This window comes from Hippopotamus amphibius, chromosome 4 (genome assembly GCF_030028045.1).
Source record: "Hippopotamus amphibius kiboko isolate mHipAmp2 chromosome 4, mHipAmp2.hap2, whole genome shotgun sequence".
In the NCBI taxonomy this organism is placed as follows: Eukaryota; Metazoa; Chordata; class Mammalia; order Artiodactyla; family Hippopotamidae; genus Hippopotamus; species Hippopotamus amphibius.
The window spans coordinates 59,352,232-59,375,249 of NC_080189.1; the positions used below are offsets into that span (position 1 = coordinate 59,352,232).

General features: G+C 37.1%; 1 protein-coding gene across 1 annotated transcript in view; it reads left to right on the plus strand.

The window, feature by feature from the left end:
• The window catches only part of PPP1R9A (protein phosphatase 1 regulatory subunit 9A), a 296,085-nt gene that overhangs the window by 222,995 nt on the left and 50,072 nt on the right, over nt 1-23,018 (plus strand). The window contains 1 exon segment of the mRNA XM_057731848.1: nt 6,474-6,629. Within this exon segment, the coding sequence (XP_057587831.1) occupies nt 6,474-6,629 (156 nt within the window).

A 23,018-nucleotide genomic window follows, 5' to 3' on the forward strand; every position in this document is an offset into this window, starting at 1 on the left:
AGGAAAGGGGAAGGAAACTAAAGAAAACTTTAAAATTCTGTAAAATCTAATTTTTGAATTGTCTACTACAATAGCTAAAATAATTTTTAAGAAGGGAAAGATGAGTTTGAGTTGTTACAGAAGATTTTATAGGCAAATCATAAATTGATCTGGTCAGAAGTTTAGCAAGAATAATTTGCCAGCAGTATTATCAGTGACCTGAAGAGCTGAGCATCTGAAGGTAGGGAACACACGAGGCCTTATCAGTAATCTAGATAGATACTTTAGATATTTATTGATTTGGTGACTAGATAGTAAGAATGGAGTGAAATATCAGAAAACATTCTGAGAACAAAGACTGACAAAATTTTGAATGAGTTGATAAATGAGAGAAATGAATATATATCTTGGGCCATACATCATGTTGAATGTTATACTTATTTTATTTCTTTGAATCCTCTCAATACCTAAGAGATTGATATCTTTTGCACCATTTTCTTGAAGAGGAGATCACAGAAGATATAAGCTAAATGACTTGCCCGCTATCACACAACTGTGACATTGTTTTTTGTCTTTTGGGGCCTTGGTCTCTCCAGCCCCCAAGCCATGTGCTTTTTTGTTGTACTGTTCTGTGGCGTTGTCCTGGAGAAACCAGGGACTGTGAAAATAATCATAAAGTCATCTTGTCATTTAGCATATTCTAGGCACTGTGATCAATACTTTGAATATATTACTGCTAGAAATTCTCCCAACAGCTTTATGAAGAAGGTGCTGTTATTCCCAACGATGTGAAAAGAGACTAAGTGGCCCAACATTACAAAACCAGGACACACAGAAGTCAACTGACAGAAAATGGAAAGAGATGCCTTTGCAGAGAAGGGGATGCTTTTGCTGAAAGCCATCTGGATGGTTGGCGCAGACCTAGGAATTTTAAACATTAAAGTGTTAGTTTGAGGTCTTTTTCCTCCAGAGAAAAAGCAACTCTCTTTTATTCTCCCACAGAACTGAGTCTGAAAATATATATAACCAAATTGAATTCCAGTAAACAAATTCCAACAAAAACTGCCTAATTAAGGCTATTTTTATGATTAGCACCATTTAGTTTTCCTGAATTTACCAGAACAAACATTGCGACAGCAAAAATTACTGCTAATGGTTGAACCTAACAACAAGAGAAAATCCCCAAGAGGGTCACTTAGGCCCAAGCTGCAGCTGTGCTTCACTATATTTCTTACTTGAAAGCTGAGAAGTAACAGGAAAATCAGGCTTTGCTGTGCTGTGCAGATGTGGCTAAAACTGTATTAATTTACTCAGCAAACATTTGTTCAGTGCCTGCTATATGCCAAGCAATGTGCTAGCCACACTGGGGTTACAGGGATAGATTATACCTGGCATTCTCAAGGTATTTACAGTTGAAAGAAGTTGTTGGGAGGAGGCAGATATAAAAACAGCCAAGTTTTATGAGTGACGGAAGGCATGTCATGGAAACGTAAAGAAGTGGATTAGAAGAGTCTTAAGGCAGCAGCTTCATAGGATGTGCTAAATGGGTGGATATTCATCTTGGACCACTGGGGCAGGAGGGGAGTTGATAAGTAAGGAAAACAGAGGCCTGGAAGTTTGCTTGGGCTTGGGTAGAAGCTGGTACCTACTCTAAAACTGGGAGTACAAGAAGAGGAGCAGGTTTAGGGAAAGGAAAAATTTTACTTCACAGATGACCAGCTTGCTTTTAAAAGATTTATGTGGCAAGGTCCTCTAGGACATTATATTTATGAGACCAAAAGGTAGCAAATGTCTGGTTACAACAGGTGGTGAAGCTTTAGCCTGTTGCTGTTGTAGTTTAAGTACCAGCAGCAGCAGCAGTGATCACTTATTTTGAGCATCTGCCATGTGCCTGACCTTGTGTTGAACACTCTACAGGCACCATCTAACTTAATGTCATGACAACTTTGTTAGACTGAGGAACTATTTTTATCCTCACGTTATAGATGAGGAAATTGAAACTTAGATCTGAAAACTAACTTTGCCAGTATCAAGAGGCGGGATTTGAACTCAGGTCTAAGTGACTTCGAAACCAAGACTCTTCAATTGGTCTCCACGTAACTTACCACTATAACAGATTCCGTCTGTTCCTTCTGTAAAACCTACACTGAGATCTACAGCTCTCCTGAGTATTCAAGGTTCTAATGTGTGTACACGCTTCTGGTCCCGCCAGAACCACCAGAAGAGGCAGAACCTGTCAGTTGTACTTAATATTGGCATTATGTATTTTAATAAAATATTAAATTCTCTGATAGAATGTGAGTATAAAGGAAGTAGTGTCTATGAAAGCAGATAAAATGCTTTGCAAAGATTCAGTGAAGACTGGTAGCTCAAGAAAATTAGATGTGAGGAAATGCAAAAGAGAAAAACCATAAAAATCTAGAGGACGTTTGCACTCATTTTGCTTTGCAAGTATCTTTTTCATCCATTTTAAGACACTGCATTAATTCTATAGAGTATATGTTCTGGTTCTGATTTATATAAGAAAGAGTGCATGAAATATCAGTCAGCATACCCATGAGCCAAGCCTTTTGAAGGAGACTTCTATGTACTTGCCCAGGGTGAGCATATTATGAAAGAAAAGAAGAGGACAAGAACTTTGGAGCTCACTGAAGGCAGGTGCAAGTCTTCAAAGTGAACTGAATGATAATGTTCAAAGGGTGAATCTCAACACCACAGGACTATGCACCAGGGTTTTTGGTTGGATAAAAATGAGAGGAATGTATTTCCATCTTTTTTTCTACAAAGCTTTAGTTCTGTAGACTGCAAGCAGGATAGCATAGAAGAAAGAGCATGGGCTTTCAGATATATTAGATGTGTAGCTTAAGCAACATAAGTAATTGACCTTGGGCGAAGTCTCTGAGCCTCAGTTTCCTCAAGTTAACATGGTATAGTAATACCTTTATCAGTTTTTTAAGGAATGTACAGTGTTGGGCACATAGTAACTTACAAAATAGTCACTATTCTTTTTTGACCCTTTTTGGGAGGCTATTAAAAAGTATAAGATATGAATCAAGAAGGTAGACAAGAAGATGAAAAGGCAAGAACTATTCTTGCCTCATTTAAAGTGGATTTGCAGGTTGGGACAGAGAACTTTCAAGAGGCTTTGTTTACTTGAAAGATGTTGAATCTTTTCAGAATAAAGAGATAAAGAGAAGGACCTGGATACCAATGGAAATACTCTGTTGTAGCAATTTTGGGGGGTACAACATTGTCCATCTTCCTATGTAAACGTCAGATTCAATCCAGTTTAATTTGGGGGTTTATGAAATTCTGCCAACATATCATCCCATGTAATTTATTTTATTTGCAGATTACCATAAAAGTAATGTGCATTTGCCAAAAGATAAAAGAATCAGAACACATATTCTAAGTCTACTAAATGTAACTTTTTAAATTCCAGATGTTTATGAGGTTCTGTAGTAAATCTTTATTCTGAAGCCTCTTTAGGATGGGAGTGGTAAATGATCAAGGAGAAAGAATGGCAATATAATGTTTTTAAACACCCTCTCCAGAACCTCTAATAAATAATAAGTAGAATCAAGACAGTAAAATACACATCTTGTCCTCAGGATGCTTATAAGGCTAATTAGAAAGAGAAAACATAAGTAAATGGAAAGATAAAATGAAAGATAAAAAATTTTAGCAGAATTGCAGGTGATTTGGGTATTGAGGAGAGAGACTGGCAGAGTAAAAAAAAATAAAAGAATCAAAAGAATTCTTAATAACATACATTTATGGAGATAATTTTGATGACTCAAATGGATAACAAAGCCAGAATTATACTTAAAGGTAAGAATTGCATATGTTGTATAAACCCTAATCCTGTATTCACTAGAAGTTGTATTAAAAAATAAATGTAATAGAATGCTGCCTTCTCATCAAATGACTTTGCAGTGCATTTTCTTGATATTATTGAAAACTTCCTTAGCAGGTTATCGATATTACCAAGTAAATGCAATTGGCTTTCTTGCATTTATTCTTTTAAAAATATGTGTTAAGATCCTGTTATAGGTTAGGCCTCCTCCTAGGCACATACTTATGTTCATTCCCTTAGATATGGTGAAGAAGTTTCTATTTTCAAGCTGGCAGAGGGAAATCAAATTGTTCATTTCAACCCTTATGTTTAAAATGTGCTACATTGTCATCAGACTTTAAATTTAACTTAAGATTTTACTGAGTCATTCATGATAGCCATCAAATTGATTTGATATAGAAGTGAATTTTATATACTTGGCTTAGGCCTTCATAATAAACACCTGGCTTTGCTGCTAGCTGTAACTGTAGGGTCAAAAATAAGCACAGAGTTTTATATCTCTAAATCAAAACTTTCATCAGGGTATCTTGAGATTGTACACTTGCCAACCTTGCTACATTTCTATTAATTAACATCACTGGGATTCATAAAGTGCCATTATTCTAAAAATATGTATCAATAGGAGATGAATTAATTTATAGAATATCACAAAAAAAACACCAAGTCAAATTAGAATCCTTTTAAGGTTTAAAGGAACTACTCATACCATGAATGGAAGCTATCTGAAACCAACCAGCCCCAGTGGTCAGCTACCTTGCCCTGCCAGTGCCAAAGACACTTAGAATGGTATTTACAGTTTAGACATTTTCAAACTCATTTCTAAAGACTCCTGGGGTTCCAGGTGCTAATGAGCTATACAGTATCAGGATGGAGGCCATCCAGCTCTTTCCCTTTCAGTCAGAGCATCTCTGATTATATCTGGGGAGAGGGGAGGGAAGGGGGTTCTAACTAAGATGCAGCTAAGCAAATACGTCATCACTGCTCTGTACGAAACATCCTGAGCTTACTTCTATACACAAATGCCCCCAAAGTCAGAGTCGTCGCGATGATAGTCTCTGTGTGTGGAAGAAGAATCTGAGGATGCTAAGCATCCTTTGTTTGTTCACCATGGTCAACAGCCCCAAGATTCCTTAACAGAAATTGTGTCTACTGCTGGGCACCACAACTTAAGAGAAATATCAAGAACTTGGAGAGAAGTCAGAGTACAGGCGCAAAGACAATTGCAGAGAATGAGACCTATGAGGAAAACTAGAATTATTTTAATTTGAAAGAAGTCAGAATGGCAATTTAATAATGGTCTTCCATAAATTAGGAATTCTTACATTGAGGTTAATGACTGGAATTCCTTCATTTGCAAACATAGTCAAGTAAATACTGTTTCAGGTTTAGCAAGAAGAATGTAGTGTAGAACCAAAAGAAAAAATAACAATCAGATACTAAGCCTCTTTAATCAAAGGAATAGATCACTCAGTACACTATGAAATTTTTTTAAAGGCAATATGAATCCCTATCTGTTTCATGTATTAAATGTCATCTTACCTGAAGGAACAGGGGTGAACTAAATGAACCTTGTTTTTCAACCCTGTGAATCAGTGATTTATCTTTAAATTATATGAGAACGTATAGATTTCAAACAGTTATTTTGAGTTAGAGTCTCATAGCCTGATGCTGCCAGGAGAGAAGCTACTTTCTAATAATATTAAGGAACTTAGTGATGAGTAGGAAAATTTGTTCCAGGGGTCATGAACTCAGATGCCTACAGGGACCCGTGGGTATCATGAAGGAGTGATGCTAACAGCTTAGAATAGTGAATTATGGAAGTGTGGTATATTAGAAAGTGTGTGACCCATGCGAAGGGACAACCACTGCTGACTCTGGCCAGTGGTTATCATGTTGTAATGTGCCTATATTGCCAGATCTTTGGCTTTCTTAAGAAAAATTGGAAATCTAGAATCTTAGGTGAAATTTTTTAACATTGCCAAAAATGTTGAGATTTATCAAAGTAGTACTATACAGGCAAGGCAATACGCCCGTGTAGGCTGTAAGTTAAAAACCTTTGGTTTATCCTTTAGGTCACTAGTTAGCCACCATATTAGTTAAACAAACAAATGAAACAGAGCTGATTGAACTCTAAAACCTAGGAGACTTAATCTACTAAATCTTTATAAGGCTTAATTAAGGTCCCTTCCAACTGTATGAATCTTTTGATCTCCCCTTCCTTCTTTCCTGCTGTCAGTATTGGGTGACTTATTCATTACAGGTGGTGGGAATTTAAAGGAATTACTTATTTCCCTTAGCAACATAATTTTATTTAGTGAAACATCAAATACTTAGATTTAAAATAAAGATTTTTTTGGCTTTACTAAAGATACTGCTGATACTATCAGATATTTTAGAAATGCACTTATATACAGCATAGACACATCACTTTGGATCTTTGAACTAACATTTGTTTGTAACACAGGCTGCATGAGGCATGCTTGACTCCAAAACGTACTTACACTTTTACCATTTAGCCTACTTACACTTTACCATTTGGTGACATATTTTATTTCTCTTTTATAAAATATTTTAAGATGACCTACCTCCACATGGGTAAGGAAGGACAGCTGGATTTCTGAAATCCCCTTCCTTTCAGACAGGAGAATATGCCACGGATGAAGAGGAAGATGAGGTGGGACCTGTTCTTCCTGGCAGTGACATCGCCATTGAAGTCTTCGAGCTGCCTGAGAACGAGGACATGTTTTCCCCATCAGACCTGGACACAAGCAAGCTTAGTCACAAATTCAAGGAGGTAAGTTGCTGATCTGCAAAATATTTCTCTATAGCTGTCCATTTCATTCAAACATACAGTATATATGTTTGGAAAATGTATTAAGAATAATCAGTTTTCAAAAGAAAGCCCTTTAATAACAGATTGTCCTGAATCTTATTGAATTTCAAGGCAAAAGTTAAGGAGATCTCATTCCACAATCATTAATTTAAATGCTTCATTGTCTTAGTGACAGTTTTTAACTTGTCTGTTCCGTAACTTCAAGCTATAGCTTAAATGTGCAGTTTTTGTGTTAAGGTTATATTTTTAAAGCTTTATGAAAGTTTTGGGAGCTGGCTTTCCTCGAAGGCAGTGATTTCTAAAAAGGCTTTTTTTTTTCCTTTTCCTAAAATAGACAAGGTTCCAACAGGGATTAGATGATATTCCCAGGTGGTTTAATTGAAGAAAGCTTAATGAATGCACTTTGAGCAGAGTTAACAGAACTACCAAGGGATGGTACAGTGCACAGGGACCAGCAACAGCGGAAGCTGTTATGATCTTCTGGCTTAATGGGTAAAGAGGGAAAGATGTTAGCTTTTTTTGAAGGAGGGCCATTCAGCATTTGCAGTTTTATAAGATGCAGCCACTGCTAAAAACTACATCCTGGGGTAAGGGTGATAATGTACCAAGACCCTTCTGTCCTCCTGTTGACGTCTCCCATTGGCCTAACCCAGGCAGGGGAGCCTGGGAGATTCAGTCTTGAAGTCTGAAGAGATTAGCCTCCTGAGGCAGGAGCTGTGGAAAGGGCCAGGAATGGATCCTGAGGGGGTGAATGCAGATAACCGCAACAACCCTTCATCCAAGTTAACTTCTCAGGACCCAGCATGTAAAACAGAAGCAGTGATGAATGGGACCCTAAGCATTTGTTTTTTGGAACCTCCTCCATTGTTGAAGACAAGTATGTCATTATTTACAACCTCCGCACAATAACCCTGAAGCACCGTGACTTGAAAACCACTGTTCTGTGGTTGCAAGTCTCTTAGGGACTTGACCACTTGGAAAGTATACTCTTCTACACATGAGAACAAGGATGATAATTTCAGATTTCTAATTTCTAATTTTATTTATAATTTCTAATTTTGGTGTATTATAAACAGGTCAATTTTATGTGTTCTCATGTTATACCTAATACACCTAATATATTAACTTACCTTTTTAATTCCCTCTGACAAATTTATAGTTGTGAGACCAGTGTCAAAGTGAATGTGCTTTTCAGATACAGGTTTTTATTAAATAAAACAATTTATGTTCATTATGGAGTTTTGGAAAATACAGATTTGTATAAATGCCAAAAAATCATTCCTAATCCCAATATTGTGGTATTTGGGACTGTAGGAAGTATACTATGTTAAATTGCTGCTCTTGATACCTAAAAGTGTATTATTACGATTTTCCCATGTCATCAAATATTTTTCCATAAATGATGCTTATTTACTGTTTCATCTTATGGATCTTATATAACTTACTTAATTCTTTGTTTTGGAGCATTTCCTTTGTTTCCAGGTCTTTTTAAATTATTAAAAGTAATATTGCAATAAATATTGCAATCAGTTATCCTTAGGATAATTTCTTACAGTGGATTTATTAGATCAAAGAATATGAATATTTGGGGGATTTGTATTTAATGCCAAGTTGCCACCAGAGTGGCTTTTCTTGGTAACATAGAAATTTATTTATGTCACCCAGTGTGTTTCGAGTGCCCATTTCTCTTCCACGTATTATTATTAGTCAGGTTGAACCATTTCCATTTATATAGTTCACAGAGTCCTTGAGGACTCTTATGGTTTTTTCAGATGATTTATGACTATTCCGAGTTCTAAATCAGATACAAACGTCTTGGTGACAATGAAGTGTGCACTATTATATAATGATTAGAATTCTCTTATAGTAGAAGTAGCAATGCCTATCTGAGGACCATTTCTTATAAAGCTTTCTAGAGTAACCGATATCTTCAAACCAAAGGAAAATGCAGAAAAAGAAAGTTCTTCTACAGGAAGTGACAGTGGGAGGAAGTGGTATAATCTCTTTCTCTTCTGCTCCTGTTTGGGCAGTAATACATATTATCTGAAGAGTAGCTGAACTATTTGTTCTTTAAGAAATCTTCCTTGAGTGTTGTAACTCTCAATCCAACTTTGAGGCAGCGAGGACAAGGTTGTGCGCCCTGGCAAAAGCGTATTATATAGCTCTTCCATGTTGCCAGGTAAGTATGACCCCTACTCTTTGTTAGATAATTAAGCTGGAAATAGGGTGCACATTTTTTTAATGGAAGCTAAGGAGCCTAAAAAAGCAGAAATAGTATATGGAAGGTTATAGCCTCCATTTTCTGAATTGAACCAAGGACTCAGTGCTCCATAAATATTGTTCGAAGTGGACCCCGTAGTGCAGACAGCTGCGTGATCTTGAGCAGGGGTTGGCAAACTGTGGCCCATTGGCCAAATCTGGTCCACTGCCTTTTTTTTGTAAATGAAGTTTTTATGCAAACACAGCCATGGATATCCATTTATTTATTGTTTGTGCTTGTTTTTATTCTAAAACAGTAAAGCCGAGTAGTTGCACAGAGACCATATGGCCTTGAAATCCTAAATTATTTGCTACTTGTACTTTTACAGAAAATGGTTGCTGATATTGGTGTAGGCTGCTGCATGATCTGGACCCCCTCTATATAACATGGCTGATTTAGTTGTAGCCAGAGTAACCAAATCTGTAGTTTTCGTTCTGGTTTTTAAGAATTGGAGGTTTGTTACCACCTCTGGAACAGGCAAATACCACATCATTTCACTTGTAATCCTTTTATTCTCTTTTATACTTAGCATATGAATATATTCATTTCTTCAGGAGATTGCCACTGAGTATCAACTGTGTGGCCCTCTGTCACAAGATTTGTATCTTGTACACTGCCACTGCCACAGTTGTAAATTTCTTTATGTGATTAACATACATGCCCAAATATTTTTCACAAGATTATGCACAAAACCTGGGGTGGAGTTGTAGAGTCATTTTGTGTTGGCGTCTGTAGAAAGTCTCATATTACAGAGAGTTCTCTTAATTACATTATTTCAAGCGAAAGTATATGTTATACTGTTTGGGCAAAGCACATTAGAATAACATTTTCTCAGTCATTCCTACTTTAAGCGTATTATGTTTCTTGCTACTAGACTCTAAGCTCCTCTGTTTTTGCCGAATATTGGATCCACAGTCTTTGCACAGTTCTTGATGTACAGTTGGTGGTTAAATATTTGGTGAGTGAATGGGATCAAGCATGCACTAGAATATGTTGTATACTACAAGACAGCTACCTAATTTAATTGCCCCAAATAGTTGACAAGGGGGGCTAGCACTTCTATTAAATGCTCATTTACCCATTTCCTTCTGGTTGGAAGGCCAGCATTACTATCTACAGTATTTGTGCCTTTACACTCTGGACTGCTTTTGGCCTTCATATTCTGTTCCATTTTCTCATTAATCTTTGGCGTAATACTGTTAGAACATATATAAAACACTGATGGAATAAATCACATCCATCTAACTCTTCTCTTCAGAAATTCCTTTACTTTTCAGCTTATTCAAGAAAACACTTGAATCACCTTAACTGCTTTGAAAAACTTCTTTGCATTTTTTAATTGTAATTACATTAAGGTAGTAAATTAACTTGCAGGAAACTGGCATTTTTATCACATTGACTCTTTTAATCCAAGCTTATGGAATATACCTGTTTAATTCAAGCCTTTTTTTCTGACCCTCTCTCAAATTTTATAGTCCCCTCTATTATGTAAGTGTAACCTATAAGTAATAGAAAATCTTAACTAGAGTGGATTAATCAAAAGTTGCCACAGAGGTTATATTAGCTCCAATATAAGTTAAGAAGTCTATTTGTCTATTTTCAGAAATGACTTTCATAAGAGAGACTTAATGACTTGCATAAGATCGAAATTTTTGTTCCCTTAAAGTTTGTTATTACTAAGCTATAAAACCATCTGTGCCTTTGTGGAAGAAGATTTTAAATACATTTTTATAATAGCTATTACTCTTTTCAAATTTTCAAGTTTTTCTTGGGCCAAGTTTGGTGTTTTCCGTGTTTCAAGAAATTTATATATTTCCTCTAGGCATTCATATTTATTAACTTATATTTTTATAATATAGATTTAAAATGCTGAAATATTTACTACCTATAGCTAGTTATCTTTTTTCTTTTTTTTTTTTTTTTTGTTTTTCATCAATTGTCTTTTTTTTTTTTAAACTCTTTATTGGAATATAATTGCTTTACACTCTTGTACCAGCTTATGAGGTACACCAAAGTGAATCAGCTGTATATATACACATATCCCCTCCCTCCCGCGACTCCCCCCCACCCTCCCCGTCCTGACCCTCTAAGGCATCACCCATTACCATTACCGAGTTGATCTCCCTTTGTTATACAGCAACTTCCCATTAGCTGTTTTACAGTTGGTATTATATACATGTCTATGCTACTCTCTCACTTCGTCCCAGCTTCCCCTTCGCCCCCCCAACCCCCCAACCCCGTGTCCTCCAGTCCATTCTCTGCATCTGCATCCTTATTCTTGTCCTGTCACTGGGTTCATCAGTACCTTTTTTTTTTTTCTTTAAATTCCGTATATATGAGCTAGCATACAATGTTTGTTTTTCTCTTCCTGGCTTACTTCACTCTGTATGACAGACTCTAGGTCCATCCACCTCATTACATATAGCTCCATTTCATTCCTTTTTATAGCTGAGTAATATTCCATTATATATATATGCCACATCTTCTTTATTCATTCATCTGTTGATGGGCATTTAGGGTGCTTCCATGTCCTGGCTATTGTAAATAGTGCTGCAATGAACATTACGGTACATGTTTCTTTTTGGATTATGGTTTTCTCTGAGTATATGCCCAGGAGTGGGATTACTGGATCATATGTAGTTCTATTTTTAGTTTTTTAAGGAACCTCCAAACTGTTTTCCATAGTGGCTATACCAACTTACATTCCCACCAGCAGTGCAGGAGGGTTCCCTTTTCTCCACACCCTCCCCAACATTTGTTGTTTCTAGGATTTTTGATGATGGCCATTCTGATGGGTGTGAGGTGATACCTCATTGTGGCTTTGACTTGCATTTCTTTTATGATTAGTGATGTTGAGCATCTTTTCACGTGTTTGTTGTCCATGTGTATGTTTCTGGAGAAATGTCTATTTAGGTCTTCTGCCCATTTGTGGATTGGGTTATTTGCGTTTTTGATATTAAGCTGCATGAGCTGCTTGTATATTTAGGAGATTAATCCTTTGTCCGTTGCTTCATTGGCAAGTATTTTCTCACATTCCGAGGGTTGCCTTCTTGTCTTGTTTATGGTTTCTTTCACTGTGCAAAAGCTTTTAAGTTTCATTAGGTCCCATTTGTTTATTCTTGATTTTATTTCCATTATTCTTGGAGGTGGGTCAAAAGGATCTTGCTTTGATGTATGTCACAGAGTGTTCTGCCTATGTTTTCCTCTAGGAGTTTTATAGTGTGTGGCCTTACATTTAGGTCTTGAATCCATTTTGAGTTTATTTTTGTGTATGGTGTTAGGAAGTGTTCTAATTTCATTCTTTTACATGTAGCTCTCCAATTTTCTCAGCACCACTTATTGAAGAGGCTAGGCTGTCTTTTCTCCATTGTATATTCTTGCCTCCTTTGTCAAAGATAAGGTGCCCATATGTGTTTGCGTTTACCTCTGAGTTCTCTATTCTGTTTCATTGATCTATATTTCTGTTTTTGTGCCAGTACCATACTGTCTTGATCACTGTGGCCTTGTAGTATAGTTTGAAGTCAGGAAGCCTAATCCCACCAACTCCATCTTTCCTTCTCATGATTGCTTTGGCTATTCAGAGTCTTTTGCGTTTCCATACAAATCGTAAGATTTCTTGTTCTAGTTCTGTGAAAAATGCCGTTGGTAATTTGATCGGGATTGCATTGAATCTGTGAATTGCTTTGTGTAGTACAGTCATTTTCACATGTTGATTCTTCCAATCCAAGAACATGGTATGTCCCTCCATCTGTTTGTATCGTCTTTGATTTCTTTCATCAGTGTCTTATACTTTTCTGCATACAGGTCTTTTGCCTCCTTAGGCAGGTTTATTCCTAGGTATTTTATTCTTTTTGTTGCAATGGTGAATGGGAGAGTTTCCTTAATTTCTCTTTCTGCTTTTTCATTGTTAGTGTGTAGCAATGCAAGAGATTTCTGGACGTTAATTTTGTATCCTGCTACTTTACTAAACTCATGAATTAGTGCTAGCAGTTTTCTGGTAGAGTCTTTAGGGTTTTCTATGTATAATATCATGTCATCTGCAAAGAGTGACAGTTTTACTTCTTTTCCAATTTGGATTCCTTTAATTTCTTTTTCTTCTCTGATTGCTGTGGCTAAAACTTCCAAAACTATATTGAATAATAATGGTGAGAGTGGGCACCCTTGTCTTGTTCCTGTTCTTAGAGGGAATGCTTTCAGTTTTTCACCATTTAGGATGATGTTGGCTTTTGGTTTCTCATATATGGCTTTTATTATGTTGGCGTAATTTCTCTCTATGCCCATTTTCTGAAGAGTTTTTATCATAAATGGATGTTGAATTTTGTCAAAAGCTTTTTCTGCATCTATTGAGATGATCATATGGTTTTTATTCTTCAATTTGTAGATATGATGTATCACGTTGATTGATTTGCATCAATTGAAGAATCCTTGCATCCCAGGGATAAACCCCACTTGATCATGGTGTATGATTTTTTTAATGTGCTGTTGGAGTCTGTTAGCTAGTATTTTGTTGAGGATTTTTGCATCTATATTCATCCGTGATATTGGCCTGTAATTTTCTTTTTTTGTGCCATCTTTGCCTGGTTTTGGTATCAGGGTGATGGTGGCCTTGTAGAATGAGTTTGGGAGTGTTCCTCCTTCTGCTATATTTTGGAAGAGTTTGAGAAGGATAGGTGTTAGCTCTTCTCTAAATGTTTGATAGAATTTGCCTGTGAACCCATCTGGCCCAGGGCTTTTGTGTGTTGGGAGATTTTTAATCACAGTCTCAATATCAGTGCTTGTGATTGGTCTGTTCATATGTTCTATTTTTCCCTGGTTCAGTCTTGGAAGATTGCGCTTTTCTAAGAATGTATCCATTTCTTCCAGGTTATCCAATTTATTGGCATATAGTTGCTTGCAGTAGTCTCTCATGATCTTTTGTATTTCTGTGTTGTCCGTTGTTACTTCTCCTTTTTCATTTCTAATTCTGTTAATTTGCATCTTCTCCCTTTTTTTCCTGATGAGTCTGGCTAATGGTTTATCAATTTTGTTTATCTTCTCAAAGAACCAGCTTTTAGTTTCATTGATCTTTGCTATTGTTTCCTTCCTTTCTTTTTCATTTATTTCTGATCTGATCTTTATGATTTCTTTCCTTCTGCTCACTTTGAGGTTTCTTTGTTCTTCTTTCTCTAATTGTTTTAGGTGTAAGGTTAGGTTGTTTATTCAATCTTTTTCTTGTTTCTTAAGGTAAGACTGTATTGCTATAAACTTCCCTCTTAGAACTGCTTTTGCTGCATCCCATAGGTTTTGGGTTGTTGTGTTTTCATTGTCATTTGTTTCTAGATATCTTTTGATTTCCTCTTTGATTTCTTTAATGATTTCTTGGTTGTTTAATAGTGTATTGTTTAACCTCCATGTGTTTGTATTTTTTGCAGTTTTTTTCCTGTAATTGATATCTAGTCTCATGGTATTGTGGTCTGAGAAGATGCTTGATATGATTTCAATTTTCTTGAATTTACCGAGGCTTGATTTGTGACCCAAGATGTGATCTATCCTGGAAAATGTTCCGTGTGCACTTGAGAAGAAAGTGTATTCTGTCGTTTTTGGATGGAATGTCCTATCAATATCAATTAAGTCGAGATGGTCTAATGTGTCATTTAAAGCTTGTGTATCCTTATTTATTTTCTGTTTGGATGATGTAAGTGAGGTGTTAAAGTCTCCTACTATTATTGTGTTTATGTTGATTTCCCCTTTTATGGCTTGTTAGCATTTGCCTTATGTATTGAGGTGCTCCTATGTTGGGTGATATTTACAATTGTTATATCTTCTTCTTGGATGGATCCCTTGATCATTATGTAGTGTCCTTCCTTGTCTCTTGTAATAGTCTTTAAAGTCTAATTTGTCTGATAAGAGTATTGCTGCTCCAGCTTTCTTTTGACTTCCATTTGCATGGAATATCTTTTTCCATTCCTTTACTTTCAGTCTGTATGTATCCCTTGATCTGAAATGGGTTTCTTGTAGGCAGCATATGTAAGGGTCTTGTTTTTGTATCCATTCAGCCAGTCTGTGTCTTTTGGTTGGAGCATTTAATCCATTTATATTTAAGGTGATTATTGACATGTGTATTCCTATTCCCATTTTCTTAATTGCTTTGGCTTTGTTTTTGTAGGTGTTTTCCTTGTCTTGTGTTTCCTACTTAGAAAAGTTCCTTTAGCAATTGTTGTAAGGCTGGTTTGGTGGTGCTAAATTCTCTTAAATTTTGCATGTCTGTATAGCTTTTGATTTCTTTGTTGAATCTGAATGAGATTCTTGCTGGGTAGAGTATTCTGGGCTGTAGGTTATTCTCTTTCAGGAATTTGAGTATATCCTGCCACTCCCTTCTGGCCTGCAGAGTTTCTGCAGAAAGATCAGCTGTTATCCTTATGGGTTTTTCCTTATATGTTATTTGTTGCTTTTCTCTTGCTGCTTTTAATATTATTTCTTTGTGTTTAATTTTCATTAGTTTGATTAATATGTGCCTTGGTGTATTTCTCCTTGGGTTTATTCTGTATGGGACTCTCTGTGCTTCTTGGACTTGGTGAATTATTTCCTTTCCCATGTTGGGGAAGTTTTCCACTATTACTTCTTCAAATATTTTCTCAGACCATTTCTTTTTTTCTTCTTCTTCTGGGATGCCTATGATTTTGAATGTTGGTGTGCTTAATGTTGTCCCCAAGGTCTCTGAGACTATCTTCCATTCTTTTTATTCTTTTTTCTCTTTCCTGCTCTGCGGCAGTTAGTTCCCCCATTCTATCTTCCAAATCACTTATTCGTTCTTATGCTTCTGTTATTCTGATGTTTATACCATCTAGAGTACTTTTAATTTCAGTTATTTTGTTGTCCATTGCTGTTTGTTTGCTCTTTAGTTCTTCTGAGTCCTTATTAATTGTTTCTTGTATTTTCTGTTTTTGTTATCAAGATTTTGGATCATCTTTACTATCATTACTCTGAATTCTTTTTCGGGCAATTTTCCTATTTCCTCTTCATTTATTTGGTCTTGTGGGTTTTTTTCCTGCTCCTTTGCCTGCATGGTGTTCCTTTGTTTTCTCATAGTAGTCCAGACTTCAGAGGTTGCTTGTCCTGGCAATAAAGGGATGTAAAGAAGACTTTCCAAGCCCCAGACTAATGGCAGAGTGTTGAGTCAAACAAATACTAAGTCTAGGAAACACATACATGTATAACACACACAAATACTGAATCCAGTAGAACATAAGGCACTAGAAAGACCTGACAGAAGAACCCCAGTATGCAATCAGACAAAGAGAAAACCAACAGAAATTCAAAACCAAAACAGAACAAAACAAAAACAAAAACAAACAAACAAACAAAAAAACACACCACACACACTCAAACACAAACCCAGGAAGATTTTGAAAGCTAGGATCAAATATAATAAAGAGCAAGAGTACCACCAGACAGACTGAAGATTCTCAGAATGAAATCAGACAATTATACTTAGAAATAAGATAAAGAAAAAACCTAATAATAAATACCAAAGCAGTGTGTCTTCTGGAGAATAAAGCAAGGAAGCAGAGCAGACCGATAATGTTGCTTATAAGTATATTAAGATAAAATAAACTAAAAAAGGATAGAAGACAGGGCAACAGAAGAGCGTAGTGTGACTAGAAATATGAAAAGAAAAGGAAGGAAATAGAAATGTATAAAAGATAGAGATGAAAAGAAGGTAGGAGAGATACAGTCAGCACTGCAAAAAAAGTTAGCTAGAAATCAAAATATATTAAAAGGCTAAAAATAAAATAGAATAAAAAAATGTTATAAAACACGCAGATCCCTTAGGACTATGATCATAATTAAAAAAAACAACAACAACAACAACTAGAACTGACCCCAGAATGGACCAGATCAATAGAATTAATGCTAATATTTGTTTCCTTGGGGTCTCAGCTGTAAGCGTCCTTCTACCTGCCTTGGGCTTTTTGTATTATTCTGCGACCAGCAGAGCTTCCTTTATTGTTCATCTGTAAGTGCTGTTGTGTGGGGAGAGAGAGGGTACAATAGTGGCTCCTTCCCCTGGGAGTGAGTGAGCAGTGGCGCTCTGCCTGGGGCATGGCGGCTTGGGCAGCTCAGGCCGAGAGAGCGACTCCAACCGCGGCTCTTCCCACCTGCTGTGACTGCCGGGGGCGCCCTGCCTGGGGCACGGAAGCTCAGTCGGCCGTGGCGGTGCCTGTTGCAGTGGGACCCCGGCAGCTCAGGTGTAAACAGAATGTCTCCAGAGCTGGACCACTCTGTGGGCTTTTGGCTCTTGGCTGCAGGCACTCTAGGCCAGCCTAGAGTGGGGGCCTTTGTTATCCCCTGGGTGCATTAGCTAGGCCCACAAGGGTCCTTCCTTTGTCAGTCGCAGGTGCCAAGAGAGAGGCTACACCTGCAGCTGCTCCCCCCTGCTTGTGAGTCAGCAGTATCCAGCCGCCACTATGGCTGCGCAGCTTTCCATGGTAGGCTCTCTCCGCTGCGGATTTCTTCCCTCCTGTCCTCTCAGTCTGTCTCCCCACTGCCAACCATGTTTCTCACCCTGAATCAGTTCTCCGGTTCCCACGTTCCAGCTGCCAGGCCCCCTGTTCAGCTGTGAACCAATGTCTCAGTCCGGACACGCTGAGCCGTGGTGCAGACCTTCCTTGTGTTTCTCACTCTTTCCCGTCTTCCACAGCTCAGCCGCTTCACCCTCTTTGAACAGTCTCAAATGCCTCCCTTCTGACCCAGGGAAATTCCCCGTTGGAGAAGGGGTTTCCCCATCAGATAAGGGATGTTTCCCCAAATTAGGAAATCTCCCCTCTGTTTCAGATCCCCGCACCCTAGGTTGTGGGACCCGTCCCTTTCCTTTCTTCTCCTCCTCTTTCTCCTTTTTTCCCCCCCGTCCTACCCAGTTATGTCGGGATCTTTGCAGTCCTTTCTGGTGTCCAAGGTCGTTTGCTGGTGTTCAGCTGGTTTTCTGTGGGAATTATTGCATCTTTTGGTGTATTCCTGATGCATCTGTGGAGAGGGATGCATTCCACATCCTTCTACTTCACTGCCATCTTTCTTCCCCCATTCTTCCTTTTCTTTATTTGAATATTTTCAATTTTTTCTCAGTTGTTTTTTCTAGAATTCATCTGTCATGTTAGCTTTACATTTCTAATTTTTTAGTTAAAAAATACTTATTTCCTACCAATATCTTTATTTTTCCTCCTTTTTAATTTTTTTATTAATCAGTTGCATTTAGTACATTTATTTTTGATAACCTTTACATTCTGATAAGTATATTTAAAGCTATAATTTTTTTCTAAGTATCTTTTCTGAGTATGTCACTTTTTTTTTTTTTCACATTTAGAATGCCACTGCCATTTACATGTAATTTGTTTTGCAATTTTGTCTTTAACACAAGAATTATTTAATGGTATATTTTACTTTCCATACATACCCACTTTATTTTGCTATCCTTTTGTTATTGGGTTCTAATTTTATCACACTATTCAGAAAACACATTCCATATGGTAGCTATTTAGAATTTTCAAGACTTCTTTTGTAGCTTAATTTATAAAGAGTTGTATTTAAATATTCCTCATATATGCAAAAAGCACACACATTCTGTGCTTGAGCATGAAATTTATATGTGTTAAATTTATATATTTGTATTTATGATACAAACATACACATCTTCTCTGGCTTAGATTTTGTTGGCTTGATGTACTAATTCTAAAAAGCGTATGTTAAAATTACCAGCTACAATTGTTTCTTTCTTCCTATAATTCTAACAGTTGTAGTTTTATGTATTTTAAATCTTTGTTCTTAGCTGCATATATGTTCAGGATTAGTACAACTTTTCAATTTATTATAACATTTCCCTTGTTTCTAATGATGCATTTTATTCCACATTCTATTTTGTCCGACAGTAAAAATTCAACACAGACTTTCTTTTGCTTCATATTTGCTTCACAGCATCTGTTTCTTCCATCTCTTTGTTTTCAGCCATTCTGTATCCTTTTGCACAATTGTGTTTCCTTCAGTCTACCTATTCCTAAATCTTACTTTTATACTACTTTGGGAGTCTTTGTCAGTAAATTGGTGACTTTACCCCATTTGTATTTACTTAATCATTTTAATATTAGAATTTACATCTTATTTCATATTTTACAACTTCTATGCTTCTTGTTTTGTTTTTTATCTTTTTACCTACTTGGCATTAGATAAATCAGATTTTCATTTGTGGCTTAAAATTTTTAATTCTATTCATTTTAAATTCTGTCCTTCTAGAGATCACCCTTGAGTAACTTTGACTCAGGCTTAGGGTATTTTCTCCCAGCAGTATAGAAAGCAAATCAGCAGCTATGTCTTTACTATTTAACAAAATAATGGCCATAGCATATGCTTATCTGCCTCTCCTCCCCTCTAATTCTAATTATCATGACATAGGAATGATAATTAGCTGGTTTTAATATTTTGATTCACAACCTTTTTCTCTGAAAATGTTGTAGGGCAAACTTCATTGTTTTGAACTGGTATTGCATACTGTAAAGGAAAAGTCTAATGACAACAGACATTTGGATGCTTGTATAATTTTAACCTTGTACTTAAAATTTTTTATCAGTTTCTTGAAGTAGGCCTCCTTTCATTTATTTTTTTTCTTCTGATCTGCTTTCATTGTTTTATATTTGTGTTTTTGTTTTAGTCTATGAATATTTTCTTCATTTAAAAATTTTTTTCAGTTTGTTTCTTTTCTAAAAACACTGTCTTCAATATTAATTTTCTTTTTTTAATCTTTTCTATTTTTTTCTGTTAATATAAAGATAGGTACCATATGTAAACCTTTGAGCAGAAATTATAAAGAAATATGGCACAACTTCATTTTAACAGCACCAAAGTATAGGCAAAAACAGCCCTGATTTCTTCTTTTGTGAAACTCATGGGAATGAAATGATCACAAAGATAGTTGTAAAAATTCCGATTCCAATGCTTGAAACCACTTCATAAAGTTGTATGCAAATATCAGTTATTATTTTGCCCTTGTAAAGTAAAAACAGAGAATGTCACTCTTATCTGATTGTAAAATCTCTAGTACTGGAGTGCTCTTACAGTCTTTCCTGTGAAGATAACATTTTTCCTCTTTAAAGAAAAAATGTTTTACATTCTTGCATAGGATAAGTAAAGAGTACAAAAGTTCAGTCTTACAATGTTTATGTATAAGGATGTTTCTATATCTAGTGCAGTTATATTTGGATTATATTGGTTCAGTGATGAGTACATGTTCTGTGTTCATCTTTTTGAAAGAAATAAACAGAAAATAAACACAGCAGGTACACCTGCAGAATGTTATATGAGAGCTGCTGTTCTCCATAGGAGTGCATGTGTTTATTTGTGCTGTAATCCTGGGGTGGATATCGATGGTATTCATGTTCAAGATCACAGAAGAGGTGAAAGAGATTGGTCTTATAAGTTGAAAGACACTGACCTGCAGTCTTTAACCTTTTCTTTTTTTTTTTTAATTATTTATTTATTTATTTTATTATTATTATTTTTTGTGGCATGTGGGATCTTCCTGGAGCAGGGCTCGAACCTGGGTCCCCTGCATTGGCAGGCGGATTCTTAACCACTGCACCACCTAGGAAGTTCCATAACCTTTTCTTTTTATTTGTATCCTCCCTTCCCAAGTCTTTTCTCCAAACCTAGATTCTCTGAAGCCCAAAAGTTCCAACAGGTATTTCAGGCTCTGTTTCTATTAACCAGTCCTGTAGACCCTGCTCCCTGCAGTCAGCCTGACCAGTCTTGAGATTGTCTGCGAACACTTACACTGGTACTTTGATTAAACGTGGAAGAAGAACTGCTCTAGAATAAGAAAACTCAACTTTGTATGCATTGTGCTTCTTTGGTCAAGTCACTTCACCTCTTTGAAAAGCAGTTTCCTCTTCCTCATGAAACAGATGTATGTCAGGCCCATCGTGCCCATTTTGCTTGGGAGGCAGGGTCCACAGTTGGAGATATGATACGTGGGCCAAAGCCTCAGGTCATCTGAAGCTTCTCTCCAAGTTTTTCTCAGGCAGCTGGGAACAGATATCTCTCAGGAGGTGGTATTTATTAATCTCCCTGTAGTAAGTGTTTCAAAGGTATATTCTGTGTCAGGTTTGTGTATCCTCAATGACTAGCATAGCGCCTGGCATGTAGTCTCATTCAGTAAATGCTGGTTGAATAATGAGGAGAGATTTCTAAGTTCCATGACTAATAACAGCATCTGATTGAGCACCATATGGTATGTAGTGTCAGAATACTCAGACTACCAGAAATGATCCATGGTTTCCAGGTGGAGTCCCACTTTCTCACCTGGGAGGTGACCATGATCATATATGCCTCAGGGTTTCTGTGATGATCAAATGAAGAATGTATCCCAGAGTTGGTTCAGATGAGGTGCATAAGGAAGGCAGGAACAGAGGTAGGTGGAGGCAGGCCTAGAATAATTTCCACTTTACCTCCTGCTTCTGCTGGGAACTTGAAGAAGCCATGTGACTTCTCTGAGCCTCTTTCCCTGTCTGAACAGGTTAACAGTGCCTGTCCTGCCTCCCTCACATTCATTTGCAATGAAACAGTTTCTTCCTATATAAAATGAAAGGGTTTGATTAGTTTATTTTTAATGCTTTTCCTGTTAATAGTGATGGATTTGTAGACATTCTCTTAATGTGCATGCAGGATTAAACTAATCACATATCTGTAATTTTCAGCCTTATGAGTACTGGGAGAAACCTTGCACTAAAACTTTTGTCCATCTTCTGAATAATGTCTGAATTTACCGACTTCATTCTGCTTTCCTGTAGCTAAAGGGTTGGGCTGTACTAACATTCCAAGCTTTTATCAGTGTTCTCACCTCACTGCTTATGAGTTCAGCTCTCTTCTATTATATCTTTCGCTGAGATGAGAGGGGTAGAATAACTGAAAATCAACTTGGCTGCTTCACAGTTTCACCTAGGTTTGACCCACACATCAGTGGATTAATCTAGTGTATGCATTCATAGAAATGAAAATGCTGGCTTGGGACAAGAATTTCTAGACTCTGCAACCATGACAACCATCTCCAGGCTCTTCATTTCGTAAATGTCACACCTGTAGTACTTGGAGGGGCCTTGGGGTTCCTCCCACCTAGCCTTCTCATTTTTCATATGGGGAAACCAGGGCCCAGAGAAGTAGCTTGCTAGAGAACATGGTGATTTAAACAAAGAAAATCCAAAGTCCCAACAAATTGTATTGCAGTATACTTGGTTATCCTACGGGGAGTTAACCACTGAGAAAATAAAATACGGCACTTCCTCATAGTTGCACTTTATCAAAAAATCTGCCCTTTTAATTTCTTGCTGCTCTTCAACTTAGAACCAGAGGACTTTACTTCAGGTGTGACATTTTACAGCATTTAGCACTTTTAACTGAGAAGTAGAGTTGTGGTAATCATATTTGAGTTCCTCACATCATTCTTTCTTAGCCTTGGCTAACTTTATAGAGGACTTTTTCTGTGCTAGCCGCTGTGCTAACAGAGAATACTTTCTCTCTAGAGACTGTTTGAGTGCAGAAGCTCCTGGGAACAGTGAGGGTGAAGGGAGAAAGACCTGCCGCATAGGCAAGACTGCGAGAGTGACCAGGTGCAAAAGCAGGAGCGTAAGATCAGTGAGTGGGGCAGAATCAAATTTGAAATTTTCAAGATCACGCCTCAGGACCAGGACCAGGAGCAGAGCTGTAGCTGTGTAGCCTGCAGAGCCTTAAACCTAACGGGAGACCTGAAAGCATCACGGAGGGGGCATTTTGCAAGGAGTGTGGGGGTCTCAGTTTCTGGGCTTTTTATTCATCAGCACCTAAGGGTGTTGAATGAACCCTGTCCTTGATTCTCACTTCTTTCCCTCATCATCCTTCCCATATGCCCCTGCCGGCCGGGTAAAAACCAAGGAAATACAGGTTACAAATCAGAGAGAGAGAGCTGAGTTTTATGAGGTCCTGTGATCTCCAGAGGTTCACATTTCTGTCTTTTCATTAGCCATCTTTCCGATAAGAAAACCTTAGACTTATTTGATTACAGTAATATGGGAAGTTCACACTCCCTCTGTACA